Below are 24,739 nucleotides of genomic sequence, written 5' to 3' on the forward strand. Positions count from 1 at the left end.
TACCCACCAAACGCCGATGGAAAGGGACCATAGAGTTGCATGTGATGCCCTCCTGCTGGCTTGCAAGCTTCAAAGGGCCTGCTTGAGATGACACGTCTCCACCAACGATTTGTGCTCTCCGTTTGTGGGGGCAATTTAAACAAAGAACATACCGTATTTCTTCGATTAAACGCCGCAGAGTTTATTACACAATGTTAATTTTTGGTGCTACGTTTATTCGAGGGCGACATTTAATTAGGAAGCGAGATTTAGTGAATTATAGCTGCAGTGCGGCCATAGACAAACAAAGAATATAAGGAGGTCAAACACAAATTGATTTATTGATTCTAGTAACTACTCCCTCGTCCTGAAAGATAACCAAGTCATTCAACTATATTTTGTAACTGTACAAAGTTGTCCAGAACAATACTTGAACAATCCTATGAACCAGCCAGACACCAGTTGACACCTTTGGTAGGTGTGAAATAAAGAGGGGGAGTTTAGAACCCAGCTTCCCCCAATCAACTTCAGACAGGTCCTCCTAACTCTGAACTGTATAAAACTCTTTGAGAAGACAACCGATCTCTGACTCCAGCGAAACCAACTATGGCATGACCGCCATCAGGATTGGCGTTCCGAAGGATGTTTGCCAAGCTCCTCTTGGGATTCAACAAGATTAGTGCCTGTGCAACACCCTGAACGATTCTACAGAAGAACAAAACCAAAACGCAATTCTAATTGCAACCTGACAGATCACGCAGACTCAGTCTCGTGATCCCTGCAGCACAGCTGCGCTTTGACTTTAGATTCTTCAAATGGGCCTTGGACGCAAACCTTCCTCAACCCTGATAAAACGTAACTATGGCTAACACTCTTTCCTCCCCGACATGGCATTGGCATGACCTATGTTTCCGATTTGTAAGGACGTAATCATTGACTGTACAATTTCTGTCTTTAAGTTGGACTATTTCATTCTATTCATTGAAACCAATCTCATATCAAATTCATAATCTAACTTGTTCATACTATCCATATTTACCTTACTTTAATACATTCAATATAAAATACATTTTGACGTATGCGTGTTTACTAATGTTACAATTCGCTCTACACTTAGATCAAATCCATTCCTTCAAATTACTGATTATTATATATTAAACTTAGGTTTCCTTGATGTCTTAAAACCCAATATCGAGGTGGTGTCCCGCTTACTAAATACTTTATTATAAATTAAGTATTTCTATTCTTAAATGAGAAAACCCCGCTACACAACAAATGCGCACCAGCTTAATGGTCCTTTCAGTGGCCTGGTCCCCTTGCTCATCATGCATTTTAACTAATACCTCTCTCTGTAATGAGGATGGTAAGACTATCTGCTTCATCTACCCCTCTTTCTGATCCTGCTTCTCCTGGTATAAGACTCCATCCCTCTCCACCAGCCTTTCCCATTGTCTTACCAACTCCACAGTTCTAGGGGATTCTTCCACCCTTACCTATCGTGTAGGCCTCTGGTCCCTGGCCCAATATTTTAAGAAAGAAGACATCAACTGATCAGTTCTCTGTAGGGTTGACAGGGCTTCCTTACTGTAAATAGGAGAACTGGGGGTGGATGCTTGCTCGGCGTAAGATGCCATTGCAGTTTCTTCACGAGGCAAATTGATGAGGAAGGGCACCACGGGTTTCCTGTCTGGACCTTCCTTTCTGAAAGTCTGGACCACATGATCCTTTGGAGAACAGACATTTTTGTATTGTCTAGATCAGGGGTCACCAACACGGTCACAACTCACCAGTGAGCTGCGTCTAAAATGACATTTTATTCTGTTGCTATTCTTTTTTAATCACACTTGCATTTATATAGATTTGAAAATGACAATATCTTAAAATAAATAAATGCTTTTATTGATAAAAGTAAAAACCAGTATTGTGTGCATGACAAAACTTCAGCGTTCGTGGAGAGTGTAAGCTGGCGGGCGCAGTGAAGATGGGGAGCTGAATGCCGTTACTTACCCCAAAAACATGGCAGAAAAAAGAAAAAATATATATAATTCTCACAGTGAATGGGAGGAAGAGTTATTTTTTACTACTGTGAAAGAAAGATGCGTGTGTCTCATTTGCGGGGCGAATGTGGCGACGGCAAAGCGGCACAATGTGGAGAGACACTTCACTACCTGTCACAAAAGCTACCATGCTAACTACCCATCGGGTAGCGCGCTACGGGCAGTAAAATACCTGATTGAAGTTGGCCCTTCACCCAACCATAGACTTATACACCCAACGCAAAACATCATCAAAATTGTCTCAATCGTTTGTGCTGCTTTGCAGAATGTAGAAGTGATCATCTGAAAATTTAAACAATTGCTTATTATCTGTTTCCCACCTTGTTAACTCATTGTTGATAGTTATTGTGAGAAATTATTAACATGATCAGTGTCTTCACATAGATGAGTATCATTAATCATTAATAATAATATATAACTAAAGGTAAACTGAGCAAATTTGTTATTTTAGAAGTGTATCAAACTGGTAGCCCTTCATATGACTCAGTATGAAGAAGGAATGGATCCGCGACCCATTTCGGAACAAACCAGGTGAATCGAGCTTGTTCGTGCGAGAGGAAGATCAGCTGCTGGAGATCACAAATGACGGTGGACTTAAGTACGTTTCAGACAACAACTCTGCCAGTGTTTTGGATGAAAAATCAAGGCTGAAAATCCTGAGATCGCCACAAAAGCACTGAAAACCTTGCTACCATTTCCAACATCCTATCTCTGTGAAGCGGGATTTTCTGCTGTGACAGCCATCAAAACCAAAACACTAAACAAACTGGACATAAGGAACGCACTTCGGGTGTCACTGTCTCCCATTAGCCCCAGATGGGACCGTTTGGTTGCAGAGAAACAAGCGCAGGGCTCCCACTAATACAGTAAATTGTGTTTTTCATGCATTTTACATTTGTTTTCATATTATATACTGTATATTATTAGATTCTTGTTTTCTTGCTGGTCGTATCATCATTTTATTTTGTCGTGTTTATCTGCCACACCTTGAAGACCGGTCCGTGACAATGTCTTACATGAAACCGGTCCGTGGCGCAAAAAAGGTTGGGGACCGCTGCTCTACAGCACCTAGCTTTGCTGTTTTATGTTAACTCGGGATTGTTGACGGTAAAACGGTGAACCTGTTTCCTGTTAGGTACTCCCTAAATGTATCAGTGGTGTCCATGTTCTGTTCTGACAATCGAAGGCCCCTGCTGGCATATGCCACAGGTCTCCTCTGGCCATTGGACACCTGGCAGAAAACTGCCCCTAATCCTTGATGACTGGCATCAATCTCCAGAAAGAATGGCTGAGGGAAATTGTCGTACCCCAATACCGGTGCAGTGGTCAGTCTCCACTGTAAGGTTTCAAAAGCTTCTTCACAGGCAGAATCCCAGCTCTGGCCGAACAGTCTGCCGGGAAGTATTTCTTATGGCTCTTTGATGGACCCAACGCAGAGAGTGCATGCAGGGGAGCAGCCACGCTGGAAAAGTTCCTCATGAACCTCCCATAAAAACTTGCAAAGCCCAGAAAGGATTTCAGTCCTGATCAATTCTGAGGCCTGCACCATTCTGCCACAGCACAGATTTCCTCAGGATCAGTGGAGATCATGAGATGACATGGCCAAAGATAGATTATTTTTTTATGAACACTTAGTCAACTTGACATTAATATTAAAGTGTTCAAAGCATGACAGAACCAGTTCAAGAAGTCCAAGATGCTTTTCAAATGTGGAAGAAAAAAACACTACATCATCCAAATAAAGCAACAGGGACTGGAACCTCTAATCGCCGAAAATCCTTTCCATCAATCTTTGAAATGTTCCTGGTGCGTTACAAAGACCAAAGGCCACTCTTGTAAATTCATAGAGCCCGAACTAAAAGTGTGAACACGACAGTCATAAACTCAACCAGCAATGAGCAGTAGCCTAATTAGAAACTAGCATAGAGTTTTTGCACCATTTCGTGTTGATGTAAACACACAAGCCACAGTCTAATTTATTGTTCAGGGAGCAAACATTTGAGAGCAGGATAAATGAGAGCAAGCAGATATCGTAGCTTCAAAGTTCCCAACACACTCAGGGCTCGACAATAACGATGGCCCGGGGCCAGTAAAAAGTAACGTTGGGACAGTTAAACTAGCAACTCACTGGCCCAATCGGGCCACTGCAAATTATTGATTGAAAAAAAAATTGCATTGTAAAAGTTAACACCCTTCATATGTTTTGCTATCTGCTAAATGCATAAATAACTTTACAGCTCGTGGGGCGCACAGTTGGCAAATCAAGAGTTGAGTAGTGAGTGGTTGTCAAATTGTAATTCTCTAATCTCGATACATTTTTCAACAACTGGCGCAAGACAATAAAGTGAAGATGGCAGCAAAGTAGGGCTACGAGCTCAAATGGAAGCAACTTTTTTTATGGAACGAAGATGCACTGTGTCGTCTGTCGTATGTTCCCGTCTAAAGCAGACAAAAGTGGAACTTTTTACACAGGCACCGACAATTTTCGAAAACAATCCCTGACCAGCCATGCTCGCAGACAGCACCTGGTTTGCGTGACAGCTAGCGTTAAGCGGATGGTTGACAATCCATCTTCCAGGCTGTTGACCATGCTGGTCAGGAATTTAAATGTAGATCCCCATAGTATTATTGCACGACTTATAATAACGGCATATCACGTAATTAAGACGGGCCAGCCGTTCGCCTCGTTCCCCCAGGCTATTGAACAGCAGCAGAAGAATGGTGTCGACTTGGGTACTTAGTATCATACTGATGAAATGCTATGGAAGCTTTTATATGTTAGCATTGAGGGACCAGAGGTTTCAGTTTCAGCCAGACAGAGTTGTGCAGAGATGGCTGTCAGCAGGGAAGAGAGCACGTCATGTTTGAGGTTAAAAGTCAATTGTTTTGCTGACTATTACCTTTTATTTTTTATCACTAGAAATGTGATTTCATTTTTGTTCTTTTTATATCCAGGATGTGTTTAATAAATGGTTAAACATGTTAACAGAATAACACAACTTTTAAGTCTTTGGTTTTGTTGTAACAATGATAAATTACAACTTTTGGAGGGGGGGCCAGTACAAATTGTCTTAGGGCCAGTAAGTTTCAAACCCACTGGCCTGGTTGGGCCATTGCCAAACATTTTTAATGTTGAGCCCTGACACTTCTCTTATTTATGCAATACTTGGACCTTGCCCTGTCAATAAATAAAAAACAATAACTGTTTTGCCAGGATAACTGGATTTATCAGTCCCTTGAATGTTTGAGAACATTTCAATAGCTCCTTCTATAGACCTACTGATCGCAAACTATAGTTTGAGTATCCACTAATAATGCCTTACATACATACATACATACATAGTCAATTTTCATTGGTGATTTTATCGGCTAATGATTAGTTAGGGTTCCTCTGTTAGGAGGGAACCTATTGTTTTTGTTAGTATTTCTATTATTAGGGTTCCTCCGGTAGGAGGGAATCTAATGTTTAGCCTATTAGCCTAGTTCTATTCATTAGCCTCTGTTGGACGACACATACGACAGCAGTCTGTGATACATCCGTTTTCAATCGTTAAAATGCTAAACATGCCTCACAAACGAATGTTCATTTTAGGATTTATTATGACATTAGATTACAAGTACAGGGTTTCTGCAGGTTTCAGTAAGTCAAATTTAAAGGGGTGATTGATTGCAAAACCGATTTTACCTTGTCATAGTTGAATAACAACAGTTCGGTGGGTAAAATGAAAATACAGTGAACCTCAAAGTCCATTGACACCTCTTTCCTATGCAAATCTCAAAATGAAAAAAATAGCCAGAAAACAAATAGCAGTCTGGCCTATTGCTAACGCCTGTCTAGATTATGTATTTGAAAGGCAGGTGCTAGATACAGGATACGTTAGCATTGCTAATAACTTTTACCAACAAAATCATACTACAGCTTGCGGTTGTGATGAACGTAAGGTCGGAACGCACCTCTTTTTAGCAACAGCTTCATAGCAAATCCTGCTTTACGCTACGGTATAGACAAACATCAGCCATGCCCGTCTACTCAATGTTAACTAGACTCTAGCTCATCTGCTTTTTATTAACGCTGATTTGCAAGGAATGCAAGAACAGCTAGATAGCGAAAACACCTAGACTGTAGGCATGTAACTAGTTTAGCTTGCTAACGCAAGAGCATAGGTAGAATGTGTGATGATTTAGCCTAGTTTATTGGCAATGGGGCTAACGTTGTTTCATGTTCCTGACTGTTTCATTCAAATAAATAACCCGTGTTATGTAAATCTACAATTCACGGTGCATGTTTGTCCAGATCTTTGTCAGGTTATTTTTCAGCAAGATGTATAGAGCTAGCTAACTGAAGCTGAATTGAATCACTATATAGTTTGGTTGCTAAGCTGTAACGTTCTACCCACCTAAATCAATCCAGTTTGCTTCGACAACAGAAGTGGAAACAACTAACGTTATCATTTCAAATGATATCTAGTCAATCTGTTGAAAACAGTGTTGTGTAGACACAATAGATTTATTTGCGCGTTTTTATTTGCGCGTTTGCATTTCAAGTCTCCACCATCGGTGTTTCAGTGAGTGCTGTTGGCCTTGTTGCGTTTTTGCTCCCCAGCTTCACTCGTTGAAAACCAACCAATCAGCGCGCAGCTCATCTAAATATTAATGAGCATACCATAAAAGGAGAAAAGCTAGTGTTTTTTCCCGGGAAAATTTCAGAGGATCTATCAGGGGGCATAGAACAGCACCCGGGCCATTTTCAACCCAACCAATGTTACATACCCTATTCGGAGACCTTAAGGAACAGTGTGAAATACCCCAAAAACCTAGTCAATCACACCTTTTAAGACCTTTTTAAGACTTAAGACCATAAAGATCGAAATTTAAGACCTTCATGACGCATTACCAAAAATCAAATCAAAGAAATTCAGAAAAAATCATTTTATTTAAATGAATTCAGTCATTGAAAAAGCATTACTTTTACACAGGTTAATCACATTAGTAACCTTCCACACCCAACAACGTGCCAAATCCCCAAAACGAAAATAGGGTAAAACAAGCTTGCCCTCAAATAGAGAGAGAAAGTGTGTGAGTGAGTGTGTGACTCCAGCGCCTTCACAACCAATTGAATATTTTTTGGGCAGTTTGCAGCGAGCCTCGTACCTGGAGCTGGGTACCGTAACCAACAACGGAAATCGCTGTGATCTAGCCATGTCTCGTTGAAAGTACACTCCCATTTTCCACACGTAGCCGAACTTAAACTGTGAGGAGACGCAGACGTATTTCGCGGGCAGGTATTGCATTTATCACAGGATTTGTAGTTGTATCACCGCATACGTACCAACTCCAGACCCACAGAAAGAACTACAACACACCGAACCAACGTTCTGAGGGCAGCGTTCTGCTAGTTTTGTAGCAACGACTCTAGAGCTCTGCTCTGTAGGCTACGACTCAATTATTTTTTTGCTACTTTATAATATTTTTCGGCGGCCAGCGTTTCTGGAAATGAATGAGGGTAAAACTTTTTTTGACCTGACTAGATTAAATTTAAGACCTCGGATATAAATCTAGCCGTTTTTAAAACTTTTTAAGACCCCACGGAAACCCTGACGTAAACGATTCATTGGTGAAATTATCAGTATATACCTGTAGTTTTAATGTAGTGTAGCTAACTGTAACGCTGTATGCGAGACACTGGAAAGAAAAACAATTAAACCGCTATTTAGGAAGCCAAACGTCTTATTTTACCTTGTGTGACGAGTGCCACTGTTTTAGAGCTTCATTTAGTGTTGACAAACTGCCCTTTGCTCTATCTCGCTTGAGACAAACATTTCTCTCCTGTATGCAGGGGCGACGCCAGAGATTTTTTTTATGCAGGTGCTGAGGGGGTGCTAGATCATTGACAGGGGGATCTGCACAATTATATATATATAGGCTATATATTATATATCAATACTATCAGGGCCGGAGTGGGACCCATTTTCAGCCCGGGAATTTTATGGTCAAAACCAGCCCATTCCCACCAAGGGCCGAGCCATACGTTGAACATTCGGTTTTAACCCGAACCTAGGACCTACAGGTTTTGATGTGAGGTGAAATCAGAACTTCACGTTAATGTGAGCGCGCATAGAGATGTTTTCCATTAATTTCAGTGCGAAATGGTTTCTTGAGATTTATGTAATATAAACATTACGTTGGACTCATATCGTCAGAGCTATATTTTCTGGAAATTACAAACCAAATTTTTACCTGAAAGATTCTGTGCTTTTGAGAAAACATATTTTTCCCACACTTGCAGGAACATAGTTTTATGAAGTGACAGATCTTTCATTTTTTACCTGGCCTTTTCAGTTCCTCCTGGCATCTTTTCCCCATCCATTTTATTCTTTTCGCATCAGCTTAATCTTGCTAATTCCCTCCACAACAATAAGAAAGACGGCATGCGCGACAACTGAAAATTGCACTTTTTAATGCACGGTCTGATCATGCGCTTATTTAGATTAAAACCTAGTGTAGCCTATTAGCTTACTTATCAGTCACACACTAACTTAACAAACTCGTTTAATTCTGTGTGCGAAAAAACAAAGAGAACGCAGGCAATCTGCTGGCCCAATTTATGAGCGGGCAGAGCGGCCCACCGGGAATTCTCCCCTTTTCTCCCGATGGAAATATGGACAGATGAGGAAAAATTGCAGGTGCACAAAGTGCACACTTAGTAGTGGTATTTTGTATCCAGCTTTGGTTTTGACAACCCATCATTAGGAGCAGATAAACATCTAAAAGCATGCAAGGCTACAGTTGGCCCAAGGACCAGGATCAATGACCAGGATTGAGAAAGGCTGATATAGAGGGAATATAAGAGAAGCTAACAAAGTTGAATGCGCTTTCCCTACTTTCAACGGGGATAGCCGGTCACATGAGCCCCGAGTTTAAAGACAGGGACGTTACTGACAATGATCGCTTCTAGTAATCACTCTATATTAGCCAGTTTCCCCCAAACAAATGTCAAGCTTATTTGTTTTTTGGCCATATTTTCAGTTTGCAGATGCAGGGCTCTCAAGTGTCACGCATTGAGCGTGACAGTCACTCATTTCGGTCTTTTGTCACGCCCTCCCGCCACACATTGTATTTGTCACGCAGAATTTTTTTTTTAATAATATATTTAATATGCCGCAGCACCCTACCTAAATTCCTCTGGCCGCGCCGCTCTCACTATGGAACCAGCAGGAATCAAGCGTGTCTCCCCTGGAGTTCTTAGTCGAGCCTGCCACTTATCAGCCAATCAAAAAAAAGAAAGGGTCTATACAATAGCCAATCGTAAAATAGCACCATTGTATCTGGGTAAGATTTAATGCAACAACCAATGGAAAAAAAAAGCATATCCTGTAATTTTTCGTGATTCTGCTACAACGTCTTCTGAAAGTTTTGTTCACCTACAAAGCAAACCACTGGAGATCGAGCATCACTTTGAGCACAGTCATGATCTCCTGTTTTACTGTTACAACATATTCACAACTTGTTTGACACAAACAATGACAACTTGACTGCTGTTAGAAAATGTTTACCAGATAATTAGCATCAGTTTTTCATGTGTCTTAACCAACAGATTTACAGCCTGTTCACTGACAACACCTGCTCAGAACAAGTCGTTCATAGATGTAGCCAGTGTGTATCGGTGAAACTCACTCCTCAGGTATGTAACAGGCCACCCGCATCAACGGATTGCTAGCTTTTCGTTGGCGTAGTTGGTAGTGGTGGCGCTTGGGATGTCAGAGGTGGCAAGTTCGAACCCAGTGCGGGACGAACATAGGCCCGATACCTCTGACGGAGCTTGCAATACTTAGTCTGTTATATATAATTGGCCTAGTATTATTTTCGTTATCACACAATGACTGACATATTGTCACATTATAAACATCTCTTTCCAAATAGGCGTAATAATTTTATTAGCACTAAATACATTTAAGTGTTTTGCATAGTCGATGTTATAGGTCACTTTTAAAATAATGTCATATTTTATAATTATATCCTGGCCATGGATGCATTAATCATTGCTGCCTTTCAAAGATGTCAGGTAAAAAGCAATTAATTAATTGATTAATTTTGACCCCCTGACGGGGGGGGGGGGGGGGGGCGGGGGGAGAATGTCACTCTTGCCTGTCTTCAAAACTTGAGAGCCCTGCAGATGGTAATGTTTGAATAGCGATTCCAGTTGATTTACTGCCTGTGACAACGTTGTTGGATATAGGTTAGGACCATTTTTACACAGGAATGCACAATTTCTTCGTTTTGATGCAGCTTTTTCAACCATGTTAGGCTGTAACATAGCCTATCACCATTCCCTCTTGCACTAAGGTAAATTACAAGAGAAGCCTGTTTCATTCTACACTTCAATCTTAGTATTTTGAAGTGTAAATGAGCAGCAACAAATGTATGCTTTTTAATCCATGCCATCTTCATACATTATCAGAAATATCAGTTTTAAAGTTTCAGTAACAAAACGGACCCTGTTTTAGTTGTATGTTATAGTGTTTCCTTTCCCACACAGACTAATTTGTGGCGGTGTGCCACAGAATCAACACCGGCCGCCACATATTGCGTTTCGTTGTTATTATTATTGGGTGTGCTCAAGCCTTCGGCGAGAGCACAACCTTTGTTCTCTGACATATATATTATTAGTGTGTTTGCTGCAAGCAAAAACACTTATGTGTGTTATTCTGCATACTTATTATTTTCATCCATCCATCATCTTCTGCTTGTCCGGGGGTCGGGTCGCGGGGGCAGCAACCTAAGCAGGGAGGCCCAGACTTTCCTCTCCCTGGCCACTTCCACCAGCTCTTCCTGGGGGACCCCGAGGCGTTCCCAGGCCAGCCGAGAGACATAGTCCCTCCAGCGTGTCCTGGGTCTTCCCCGGGGCCTCTTCCCAGTGGGACGTGCCCAGAACACCTCACCAGGGAGGCGTCCAGGAGGCATCCTTATCAGATGCCCGAGCCACCTCAACTGGCCCCTCTCGACGCGGAGGAGCAGCGGTTCTACTCTGAGCCCCTCCCGGATGACCGAGCTTCTCACCCTATCTCTAAGGGAGAGCCCGGACACCCTGCGGAGAAAACTCATTTCGGCCGCTTGTATTCGCGATCTCGTTCTTTCGGTCACTACCCACAGTTCGTGACCATAGGTGAGGGTAGGAACGTAGATCGACTGGTAAATAGAGAGCTTCGCCTTTCGACTCAGCTCCTTCTTCACCACGACGGTGAATTATTTTTTTATTAGTGTGTTTGCTGCAAGCAAAAACACTATTATTCTGCATACTTATTATTAGTGTGTTTGCTGCAAGCAAAAACACTATTGTTATTCTGCATACTTATTATTATAATTTTTTTTATTTATTTTTTTCCTCCCACTTTTTTCCGTCGCTTACTCCTTTCACACCGTTTAAGCTAGAAACACCGTTCAAACTTCATTTGATAAAGTCTGAACTGCGCTAGTGTGCTATTACTTTTCTCATTGATAACGTTTCAAGTTTTTAAGGTATTAAAGTTTAAAGTGCTAAAAAAAATGAATGGGTTTCAATGGTTCAGAATGTTCAAGTCAAATTCAATTGTGACGTCATGCACTGACAGAACTGTTTCTCACCGCGTCAATTTTTGACACTGTTTAACACTTTCCTGCCTGAATATGCAGACTTTTTCAAATAATATACCTGAACTGTTTATACCATTTTGAAGACAAGATTTAGGGCTTTCTAATGATGTAAATATTTATATGATCATGTTAGGCAAATCATCCTTTATCAAGACGATTTCACGGAGCCATTCTGACAAAAATCTTCTCCGTCTGCATTACTTTTTTTGAAAACCTCATTTTTAACCACTTTCACTACAAGATAGAGGATAAGTTAGAGCGTATGAAATGTGCGCACTTTTGTCGTGAATTCAGAACAGCAGACAGATTTAAGATAAACTATTTTGTTTAAAAGTTATGACCACTGAAGTGATGAGTGGGATAACGCAATTCCAAACTAGCGCGATGGCTCTCCATAACTAAAAACGGTTCAACTTTTTTCCACAATCGACCAAACAAGGTATGTACATTGAACTTAAAGTGTACATAATCTAGCTAGATTATTTTTCTTTAAGAAAGTTTCACAGAAATCTGCAAAAATCGAGGCTCACGAACAGCCAAACCGGGGTCACGAAAGGTTTACTGCAGCTGGCGTTACTACGAACAAAAGCTTCGTAACTGAAAAGTTTTTACTTTTAGTTGACGATATTGAACACAGACGTTAAGAAACTTGTCTTTACTCTAAATATCTTCTCCGTTTTCAATTTGAAGCAGTAAATCGAACAGTAGAAATTTTCCCACGACATCCGCTCGCTCTGCTTTGACATGTTCTCAGTCCACCATACATTAGACAAGCTAATTTTCGAGCACTTTCAATACAAGATACAGGCCATGTTAGAGTTGATATATATACATAATTGTGTGGGCAATGTAGAACAGCAGACAGATTTGAAATACGATCTTTTGTTTTAAAGTTATGGCCATTCTAGTGACGAGTGCTTACAACGCTAGCTACGACTGTCATCATACAGTACTGTAGCTGCCATAGAACGGCGAAACTGGCTACGTCTATCGTTCGTTACCTACAAACAAATGCTTCGTAACAGTATTTACTTTTTATCGGCGATATTGACAGAGGTTAAGGAACTTGTCTTTAATCAAAAGATTGTCTCCGTTTTCAATTTGAAGCAGTATCTAGCTTACTGTAGGAAATCTCCTATTGCATCCTCTCTCTAGCTTCTTTGGCTAAAGATGGACGACAATGACGATGCATGCATTATTCATGCCTACGGTGTTAATACAGTCTGTAAAAATACCACTTTGACACACTTGCAAGAAATGATCCGCTGGATAGATGTAGCATGATCTTATTTACCACCCACAATAGTTCTGCTTTTTTTGCAGCGGCATTCTGAGTTAGAGTAGCTAGCTTTTCCAGTTGCACAACAAAGTCACATAATGTGACGAGATTGAATTTAAAAAACTCACCAGGGACAACGACAACATCGGCAACCCTGCACTATGGATTATTATTTTGATGTCATCTTTAAATTAAGTGTCTGAACAGGACTGGTTGTGCAGGCACACATGATTAGTTTCTCCTTCATCTTGAACCTAAAACCTAGATTCTAGGTTAGAAATGTTGACAATGACCAACAGTTGCTACGTTACAAGAAACAAGGAACCAATCCGATTGGCCAACGCTCTTCACTGTTCCACTGTTCAAACTTTTTTCTGTTTCTACATCTTTCAATTATTAATACTTTCAGAATGGGTTTTATTCGCCAAGAAACATCACACAGACAAGGAATTTACTGTGGCAGGAAGGTGCACACATTAAACATATAAGAATCTTAAATAAGAAGTGTACAAGTCTAACTAATACTAAGGGTTTAAAAATGTAAAAGGATTAGAATGAAATAAAATATAAAATGGCATTGGCTCTAACATAACGCTTTAACATGTATGAAATTAAATAAGATACCCTTTTCATCACTCTTTTTTCTCCTTTTTCAACCGTGAGAAAATATTGCAATGCATAACAATGACAGATATACTTTTAACACTGTCTCACCATTTTGGTTTCAAAGCAACACTTTTTTTCACCTTCATACTGCTGACATACTTTTGTCTGCTATGATATTGATAACTGTTATGCAATATACTCTTCACTATATTTGCTCATTTTTCTAACTTCAAACTTTTTTTCTGTTTCTCAGTCTTTCATTCTTTAATACTTTTAATGCTTAAAAATGTATGAAAGTCAATAAGATACTCTTTTCATCACTGTTTTTTCTCCATTTTCAACAGTAAGAAAATATCGCAATGCATAACAGTGACAGATATACTTTTAACACTTGCTCACCATTTAGTTTTTAAAGCACATACCTCTTTTAAAAATGTTGTAAAACCTTCTTCACTATTCAAGCCATCAAAACAATCGTTTCAACTGCTTTCAGCAAACACACACATTTTCTTCAGGAAATTTACTTTCTAGTTTTTTTGTGAGAATGCTTAACAGCATTCTCACTATTGTTTTCCTGTTTCTCTTTATTATTGTTGGAATGCTGCTTCAGTATTCCAAGTATTGTTCTTTGAATCTTTATTGTTGGAATGCTGCTTCAGCATTCCAAGTAGTGTTCTTTGAATCTTTATTCAACTTCTTCTATTTCTTCCAAGACACCTGTCAGCGCCTTCAAATCTTCAGCTATTAAAACCGTTCAGCTATCAAAAAATTCAGCAGTTTCAGGCCATGGGTGCTATGACTTTTCAGCTTTGTACCTCTTATGCTTGAATTAATATAAATCAATATTCATAGTATTTTTAACATGGGTTTCCAATGGAGTTTTCTTTCAAATCCTCTCAAACTTCTTTAAACTTCAACTTCCAAATCCTTCTTCTTCCTCAATCTTTCAGCTAGAGACACCATTTAAACTTAAAAATGTTGACAAAACCCTAAACTATTTTTAAATAATTCAGCTTTTTGATATCCATTCAACTTTTTTCAATATCACTGATTATGTTTCATGACTTTTTCAAGCCGTTTCTGAGATTTACATGGGTGTGTACGTGAAACCCTAGAGTGCAGACTGAAACGCTTAGAGTGGAGGGCAGCTTCGGATGTCGTTGAAAAAATATTTCTAGTTTGCCAGCATTGCCACAATTTTCGCTCTTCATGCTTCATTTTTGGATCAATAGATAGCTAATTTTGTGCTGGTCGTAGACAGTTGTCTGTTGAATCCAACAGACGTACACATTTGTTCAGAGCCCCACGAAAGCGAGACAAAGTCCAACTCTCGCCCAATAGAGACCAATGCAAATCTGGTGACAAAATCGTCAGAGAAAGCAAAAAAAACAAGATTTTGAAACTGCCGGTAGAGTCGTATTTCTGACCGCACAGAAATATAAAGGACATCTCTGGTTTCGGCAGAGTCTTGGGTCTCGGAAAATATCCTTATTTTTTGGATTGGACGTTTAGTTTTGCGTCTAGGTCAACTTGTTTGAGGTGTGGATGCCAGGTAAATGTTCGTTTTTCTCTCTGCCTAGCTCGTTAGCCATCACAGCTGCGCCATCACCGTGGCAACCAAACAAACACGCACCAGGAAAGCAAAAGGAACACGTTTTCGAAACTGCAGGTAGAGTCGTATTTCTGACTGCACAGACATATAAAGAATATCTCTGGTTTCGGCAGAGTCTTGGGTCTCGGAAAATATCCTTAGATTTTGGATTGGACGTACAGTTTTGCGTCTAGGTTATCTTGTTTGAGGTGTGGATTCTAGCTACATTTCTCTTATTCTCTGCCCTCAGCGCGTTAGCAATCATAGCTGCACCATCACCGTAACGACAGACACGCACCACTCAGTCTCTCACACAGGTGATTGGTACGTTTACTTGACCATGAGAAACCCGATTACTAGCAATAGGGGTTATGCGGAGCGCCCATCGTTCGAACCGGAAAACAGATGTAATCGTTTCCGCTTCTCACTTCCGTACACATCTGCAGCGCTTGGTGATGCACATTACATTTACATTTACATTTATTCATTTAGCAGACGCTTTTATCCAAAGCGACTTCCAAGAGAGAGCTTTACAAAGTGCATAGGTCACTGATCATAACAACAAGATAGCCAAAAAACATCGCGAGTAGCCAAAACATGAAGCACACATTGTGAACAACCAAAGTAAGTGCCAAAGGGAAGAACCATAAGAGCATGTAGTTAAACAAGTCACAACCAAACAACATGAACAGCTATAAGTGCAAGTGTACCTGTGGGAAAAAGCAAGCAACAGTAATAAAACAATATATCACAGCGAGAACCAAAAATTTTTTTAATCAGTTACCACTAACCACAAGAGCAACAAGTCTCTAAGCAAGAGTCATTGTGATCCTTGAGGAAACTAACATCGGGTCAAGCGAACCGTTCCTAAGTACCGTTGTACTCCCGGAACAAGTGCGTCTTGAGCCTTTTCTTGAAGGTGGAGAGACAGTCAGTGTCTCTGATGGAGGTGGGGAGTTGATTCCACCACTGGGGGGCCAGACAGGAGAAGAGCTTGTGTTGGGACCGGGCGGTCTTGAGCGGTGGGACCACCAGGCGGTTGTCTGAAGAAGACCGTAGGTGGCGGGTGGGGGTGTAAGGCTGCAGGAGAGACTTGATGTAGACGGGTGCAGTCCCGTTCACTGCTCGGAAGGTCAATACCAGGGTGCGAAGAACTTATATTGACAGAGAAGTTCAAGCATTTTATAAATTATATTACTCTCTACATTAGGCTAAGTGTGACAGTGATAAGTTCATATAACGTTATAATAGCCTAACGTTAGACCGACGTGAACGCTAGCTCTACAGTACACATTACAACGTTAGCCTACAGTATACACAAATAAGTTATCAATGAAATATATGAATTCAGCATTAATTTAAGAAGCTCATTTTAATTTACTGTCATATCCATATAAATCATTATTCTGGTTTCTATGGCTAGGACCTGCAGTTCCTAGAAGGAATTAAGTTCACTAGCCTACTGCTAGACAAAAAGACGTTAAAGTTATCAGGTGCATAAGATACGCTACAGACAAAATTTACCTGTCAGGGTCTTTAGGAAATCGATGAAAGGCATAAATACTGTCACATTGGTAGTTGTTGCAGTTGATTGCCGAACACTGCGTTCTTTGAGTCCACTTGGACTTCGTTGTCATATTGTCTCTTTCTGTGTAACTGTTATAACTAGCTAGTATGTAACTTTGTTACTATTAGTCCAGGCAAAGTAGCGTTTTACAACAGACTAATTGTAAAAAAATTTTTTTTTGCAACTTAGATCATTTCTATGAGGTGTCCAGAACAACATACTAAAAGGCCAGGCAACATTACACCCCAATGGGGCTATTTTTTTCCTTTACTCCTATCAAAATGAAACTTTACACAATGAAACTACCCATGACAAGTACAAAATTTTGTATGACAAGTTTCTTTAATGAATGTTAATATGCAAATGAGCTATACACTAATCGAATATGCCCAAAATACACCCAAATAGGCTTAATTTTTTCCTTTCCTCCTACCACAATAAAACTTAACATAATAAAAGTATAAATGAAAAGTAACTTTTTATTACAAGTTTCTTTTGAAAGTAATTTGAATATGCACATTAGCTCCACACTTATTGAATATGCTCTAATTTGAATAGGCAGAAACACCATTCATATGACAAATACATCGGCCCAATCTTCATCCAATCATCCTTCTGCTAATAACCTGATGGTCATTATTGGCATTAATCTCCCATCCAAAACATGCCACCCCCAGTCTTTTGGTCCATACGTTCACTTCCCCCTTTCCACTCCATCATTTGGCAAAAGACCCAAAGACTATGGAACTTTGCAGCTGTTGACGTTGGAGGGATAGTTACATTTATGCATTTAGCAGACGCTTTTATCCAAAGCGACTTCCAAGAGAGAGCTTTACAAAAGTGCATAGGTCACTGATCATAATAACGAGATAGCCCCAAACATTGCGGGTAGCCAAAACATGAAGCATACATTGTGAAAAACCAAATAAGTCCCAAAGGGAAGTACCATAAGAGCATGTTTAGACAAGTTACAATTAAACAACATGAACTTCAGAAGTGCAAGTGTGTACCTGTAGAAAAAGCAAGCAACAATAATATTATTCACAGCGAGTACAATAACTTTAAGTCAGTTACAACTAACCAACAAGAGCAACAAGTCTCTCAATAAGAGTCATTGTGATCCTGGAGGAAACTAACATCAGGTCCAGCCAATCATTCCTAAGTACCGGAACAAGTGCGTCTTGAGCCTTTTCTTGAAGGTGGAGAGACAGTCAGTGTCTCTGATGGAGGTGGGGAATTGATTCCACCATTGGGGGGCCAGACAGGAGAAGAGCTTGTGTTGGGACCGGGCGCTCTTGAGCGGTGGGACCACCAGACGGTTGTCAGAAGAAGACCGTAGTTGGCAGGTGGGGGTGTAAGGCTGGAGGAGAGACTTGATGTAGTCGGGTGCAGTCCCATTTACCGCTCGGATAAACTGAGTCTCCACTATATTACGCTGCACCTCAAAATGCTTCTGACCTTAGATCACAATACTTTCTTTTAGCAATTTACAATTTGTATTGCTGCATACATAGCCTAACTCTTACATACATATACAGTACATTTGCCTCAACCCTTACTGCAGTTCTGGGCTTGTGCTATTGTTGTTCAGTTTCTGTGCAGGCATGAACAGGGGGGACAACCTGGATATTGAGCTCTGAGTAATGAGCTGTCTGAAAGAGCAGTGCAGCAGTGTCATTACACACTGATGTGCCAGATTTGCACGAACACTGACTGGAGGTCATGACGACAGGTTCTGAATCACGTAACACTATCTGTGTAAAATACACAAAGAGACAATTAGACAAACATTGATACTGATGTATCCTTTGAATGGTTTTTGAAGTGAATTTTGCTACTATTCAGATACCGCTGAATTAAGAATTGGCCTAGTAAAGTTGCTGGGGTAAGTTTGTTGACAAGGGGTTTCCTACAAGTCTATTACAATACGAGGTGAGGTATACCATACCAAATATGTTGCAATAGAAAGATTTACTGTCAATCAACTTTGCCCCAATTACCTTACTTCTCCACTAACAAGTAGACTATAGCCATTTATCAAGTGTCTCAGAAGAATGTTTACATAGTCGAGAACATGTTCATGGTCAAATGAAAGCAGTTGTAATGTAAATATTTTCGTTCTGAGAGGCTTGATGAACGCATGCTATGCTGCAGTCATTGAACTGGAACAGACTGCAAAATTGAACAGAATACCCAAACCCATCCCTAAACATTAGCCTACTCTCAACTGTGTGGTTTTTCATTCTTCTGCATGGACCTGTGACAAGCTGCTCTGACACTGATAGTACCGGTCAACCTGTCTTTGTTTGAAACTGGTTGACAAGAAGATACAGCATTCATCCATTCAGTACTTTTATCATTATTCTAACAATATTTTAGAAATCTGAAACACCTGCCAAAACAGCAGTCTACATTAGACCTACAGTCGACACATTAGACCTACAGTCAGATGGATTACATAACGGTTGACCAGCATAAACACACAGGACATCGTAGTAATTATACTGTTGGTACTATAACCCCATCGCTACAATGCAGTCTTCGTTTGACTGTTTTAATCGTCTGCGAGCAAAAATAAAAGACTAAACTACTGATAGCATACAAGTCTAAGTTAGCTAACACTATCGCTATATCCGAAGCCATTAGCAAAAGCTACACATATTACATACCTTCATAATTATGAATAAATGACGAGGCGTAAAACTTAAATACCTTGTCTAACAGAGTACTCGGGGCTCTGGACGTCCGTTTGGCAATACGGTGTACATCGGAAATTGTAATTAAGGGTAACGGTAGCTCCTGTAAACACCGAAGGTGGCTATTACTACGCTGTGTTTACATCAGTAGCGGACGGCCGGAAGTAGTTACATCTGTTATGTAGAACCCGGAAGAATGTTGCGCATAACCCCTATTGTCGGTTTATGCCAATAATACGATTACTCCGTTTACATGTGTAATTAGTTATGCGATTACTCAATAAACGCGTCTACATGATTATTTTTTATTAATCGTTGTATGCTCCACGGACAAAACTTTCACCATCATCCTTCTGCAACAAAGTGTCGCCGTGTCTTCCTGTATCGGCCCTACTGCTGTATGTTTCATTCCATCAACACATTGAATCCTACTAAGAAAGCCGAGTAAACACACTCAATGCACACATCTGCTACTGCTATTACTATCCCAACTATAATTTCAGCTGATAAGACTATAATATTCTTTTTATGACTAGCTAGCCTAGGCCTACTTCTTCTTCTGTTTAACAGTTCAGCTTTAAGCTTCTCCCGCATTGTATTTCAGCTCTTAGCGTTGTTAGATGATGCAGTTCAGTTTCCACACTGCCTCTTTTGTGTGACTCACACATTTCTTGACATTCATTTCAGCTTGCGGGTATTTTCTCATTTCTGTATTTTCTGCAATTTAAGAAAAATAATTTCATCTTTCAGCATTCCAACGCATTTTCAGCAGGAAATGCCTTTCTAGTTCAACTTATTATTTATCTTCTATTTCTTCCGTGGCACCTTTCAGCGCCTTCAAATCTTCAGCTATTAAAACCGTTCAGCTATCAAAAAATTCTGCAGGTTCAGGCCATGGCTGCAATGACTTTTCAGCTTTGTACCTCTTATAGTTGAATTAATATAAATCAATATTCATAATATTTTTAACATGGGTTTCCAATGGAGTTTTCTTTCAAATCCTCTCAAACTTCTTTAAACTTCTTCAACTTCCAAATCCTTCTTCTTCCTCAATCTTTCAGCTAGAGCCACCATTTAAACTTTAACATGTTGACAAAACCCTAAACTATTTTTAAATAATTCAGCTTTTTGATATCTATTCAACTTTTTTCAATATCACTGATTATGTTTCATGACTTTTTCAAGCCGTTTCTGAGATTTACATGGGTGTTTACGTGAAACCCTAGAGTGCAGACTGAAACGCTTAGAGTGGAGGGCAGCTTCGGATGTCGTTGAAAAAATATTTCTAGTTTGCCAGCATTGCCACAATTTTCGCTCTTCATGCTTCGTTTTTGGATCAATACATAGCTAATTTTGTGCTGGTCGTAGACAGTTGTCTGTTGAATCCAACAGAGGTACACATTTGTTCAGAGCCCCACGAAAGCGAGACAAAGTCCAACTCTCGCCCCATAGAGACCAATGCAAATCTGGTGACAAAATTGTCAGAGAAAGCAAAAAGAACAAGATTTTGAAACTGCCGGTAGAGTCGTATTTCTGACCGCACAGAAATATAAAGGACATCTCTGGTTTCGGCAGAGTCCTGGGTCTCGGAAAATATCCTTATTTTTTGGATTGGACGTATAGTTAGGAGTTATTTTACAGTGGAGCTCCTGGTAATACATGTGTAATTAGTTATGCGATTACTCAATAAGCGCGTCTACGTGATTCTTTTTATTAATCGTTGTATGCTCCACGGACAAAACTTGCACCATCATCCTTCTGCAACAAAGTGTCGCCGTGTCTTACTGTGTCGGCCCTACTGCTGTATGTTTCATTCAGTCAACACATTGAATCCTACTAAGAAAGCCGAGTAAACGCACTGAATGATATGCTACATAGTGATAACTATTTACTTATTTTACTTTGTGATGTGAAACACAATTGTGAAATGTAATGTACAATATTAGCTGATATTATTAAGGAAGTAGGCCCACATCTACTTTCGGGAACGGTAGTCTACTATTTCACTGAAGCATTAGCATCGTGACATTAGCCTCTGTTGCCCGGGCAACACACCACAGTGGTCTATGATGCATCTGTTTTCAATCGTTAAAATAAACATTCCTCACAAATACATTTTCGTTGTAGGATTTATTATGACATTACATTACATTACAAGTAAACGATTTGTGGGTGAAATTATCATTACCTGTGGCAGTGCCGCTGCTAGCCATTTTGGTGCCCTAAGCATAATTCCTTTATGATGCCCCCCCCTAAAAAACCCTGATTGTTTTTGCCAGTTTAACTTTTTATTACCAAACATATAACTCAATACCAATAGCCTAACACAACAGCAGCATCACAATGTAACACCTATTCAGAGGTGGTGGTTCTCTGCTGTGTATCTGTCCCTAAACAGCTGGTTGAGGGTGGTTGATCAGGGCTTGGCAGGGACGGACTGGGAGTAAAAATAGGCCCTGGACTTTGATCCAGACCGGCCCACCAGAACCGGCCCCCGTATACACCACCACAGCTGCCCTGCCAATGCATCCACATTCTGTGTTTGATGTGATGCTAGTTACGGAGTTCCCAACGTAATGCGAGCACGCAACACTATATTATATATTATTATATATACAAAATATTTTGGCCTTCATTTGAGCGCAAAATAGTTTTTGAGCTTCATGTAAAATAAACAGCCGTTTTTCAATTGGTAAAACCTTGTCTAGTGAAGGTGATGTATTTTTGTCTCTTAATGCTTCAGCCCCACCCTTACGTTTCTTAATCTGCTTTTCCAAATTATAAACATTTAAAAATGAAAGCATGCAGCCAAGGAGCTCTCCACCTTTATTACTCATTTAAAAACTATTTGACAAATCGAATATAAAAGCATCATAGAATGTAAAGTAACAGCTCGCTGGAGTCAGTTACTTGTAAAATGCATAGATAATGTTTAACAGTAAAATCTCAATTTAGCTTGCACCTAGCGTCACTGTGTCCAATCCCAACCGGTTTTTAGCTAACATTCTGAGAAAATGCCACTTCAAATATTGATAAAAGTAATCGTATCACGTTTTCAGCTGATTTACTGATTTCACGTTAAGCTTTAACTTCTTACCTTTCGAGCTAAATATTGTTTAAAAATTTAGAGTTAGCTTAGCCTTTACTAGAGCCGGTCAAAAGACGCTGGTGCCGGTAAATTAGCCGTGCACTACCCTTGTCCAAACCCGACCGCACTTCTAAACACTGGCCGCTGCTGTTTTTCTGGGGATATTAACTTGATCCAGGGTTACCAAACTGACCATCAATGCTGTCAACATATCCGGGGACGTAGTTATGTCCTCCACAATAAGATATCACGCTTCAACATCTCCAAACAATGCGATAAAATCTAAATTTGACTGTATACCACCACCTGCTGGATGTTTTGTTGAACTCTTCTCAAAGTTTGCTAGCCCCCATCCCTTCCTCCCCTCGACTACACATCACGTCACACATGATCGTGTATTTTCATTGGCAAGACAAAGTAGTGTTAAGCTAGCATTGAAATACACTCATATGCTAACCCATAGTAGCAGTACGATGACAACAAAGACACACTTGTCAGAGTAAAGATCGTCGCCCGAGTGTCGCCGAGTGGTCTTTCGGCCAAAGTAACTGTCCTATATTATTTAGACATGTAAACGTCCATATATGTTCATGAAATTTTACACGTAGATTGTTTGGTATGTCTAAAATAATACTACTTACACTTTGCTGGCGATAGCAAAATAAAATGCTGGCAAAAAGACCGGAAACTGAGTGTCCAAACCCCGTTCGGGTTTGGACAATAGTAGTTTACAGCGGTCGGGATTGGACACAGTGACGTTAACATATTTGAGTGTGCTAACACTAGCAATAACGTCAGCTAGTTCAAGGTGTATGCATAGGCTAACCATTAAATTAGCAGCGCGTAGTGCGCGTTATGGAAGCGGCGGTACTGACCTGTGGTTTCAAACCAGTGTTGCTCACTGCAATGCTGTAGCCTACGCGAGACAATACAAAAACATCTACACAGCTGTCAAACGGCGACAGAACATGTTCGGCACTCCCCTTACTTAAATCAAAAGTCTATGTAACTACTAACCTTAACTTCATCGCCACAGCCTAAACTTTGTCAATCTGTTCATGAAAATAATTAATTTCAGCCTAAACCGTACAACGGAACGTTACATCCAATTCAACCAACGCAATCGCTACCAAGACGAACACAGCAGTCTACTGTACCGTAGTAGCTAGTGCAATTTACCGGGGCAGCTTCTCCACACAGGGCTATATCGCACTTTGCGTTGTTACTGACAATGATCGCTACCAGTGAGCTTTTTATGAAAGCAATTTTCCACCAAATAAATGTCAAGCTTATTTAAGTTTTTGGAGGCATATTTTCAGTTAGCAGATGGTACTGTTTGAATCGCGATTACATCTTCTACTGCCGGTAACGTCGTAGAATAATCTTCTATAAAGGGGGTTCTTTATTCATGAATGAATGCAATATGAGAAGGCTAAATGCCTGAAAATATCACGAGAAGGGAAAAACTTAAAAGGACGTTTAAGTCATAGAGATTAGGTAAATTTTTACACCGGTCTGCCAAATTTATTTGTTTTGATTCAATTATGAGGCTGCCTCTTGCAGGGGAAATGAGGAGACATTTCATTCTACACTTCACTCGTATTTTGAGTTGTAAATGAGCAGCAAAAAAAAAATGCTTTTAAATCTATGTAATCTTTATAAATAATAAGTATGCATTTTTATATAAAATATACAGAAATATCAGTTGTAAAAATGTCATTAAAAAACGGACCCCCCTGTGCAACCGACGCAAGCAAGCACACCCTACAATTTTCCCAGAAATTGTACCCTCTCTAGTTTTTTAATGCTATTTAAATCACGCAGCGTATTCGTTCAGCTGCATTTCCTTTCCCTGCTCTCCCTCCGTCTCTCTGTCACTCACGCGTCTCTCTCACATACACACACACACAGTCAGCACACGTTAGCAACGACGCTATGCGATATCAGCGAGCCTTCAGCATTAGTACCGTAGCTAAAAGTCTAGAAAAGTTGAGGCTACTTTTCGCGAGGTACCTGCAAACATCTGCTAGACAAGTGGGTTCCCCTTTGTTCTTTTGGTGAGCTGTCTCACGAGCCCTACTTACCCAGAGTCATGGAGCCGACCAGCTAAATAGTTATTTAGCACTAGCGTTGCTACCTGCATATATGCAGAAATTGTTTAGCCTGCAATATTTTCAGGCTTCAACCAGTGCTGCTCAAGCAGAAAGACAGGGTCAGGGAGAGAAAGAGATAGATTTTTTAGGCAT

The 24,739-nt window shown here is 40.2% G+C and overlaps 1 protein-coding gene across 4 annotated transcripts in view; it reads left to right on the forward strand.

Annotated features, from left to right (window-relative positions):
• Positions 1-24,739, forward strand: part of tbce (tubulin folding cofactor E) — a 37,241-nt gene that overhangs the window by 7,298 nt on the left and 5,204 nt on the right. For 3 of the 4 annotated variants that reach the window (XM_067259660.1, XM_067259657.1, XM_067259659.1), the window contains exon 17: positions 9,631-9,717. The exons of the other annotated variant lie outside the window; for it this stretch is intronic. In XM_067259660.1, coding sequence (XP_067115761.1) covers positions 9,631-9,717 — 87 coding nt within the window. The remainder of the gene's footprint in view (positions 1-9,630; positions 9,718-24,739) is intronic. 4 annotated transcript variants of the gene reach the window in all.

The sequence above is a fragment of the Osmerus mordax genome, chromosome 21 (genome assembly GCF_038355195.1).
Source record: "Osmerus mordax isolate fOsmMor3 chromosome 21, fOsmMor3.pri, whole genome shotgun sequence".
Classification (NCBI taxonomy): Eukaryota; Metazoa; Chordata; class Actinopteri; order Osmeriformes; family Osmeridae; genus Osmerus; species Osmerus mordax.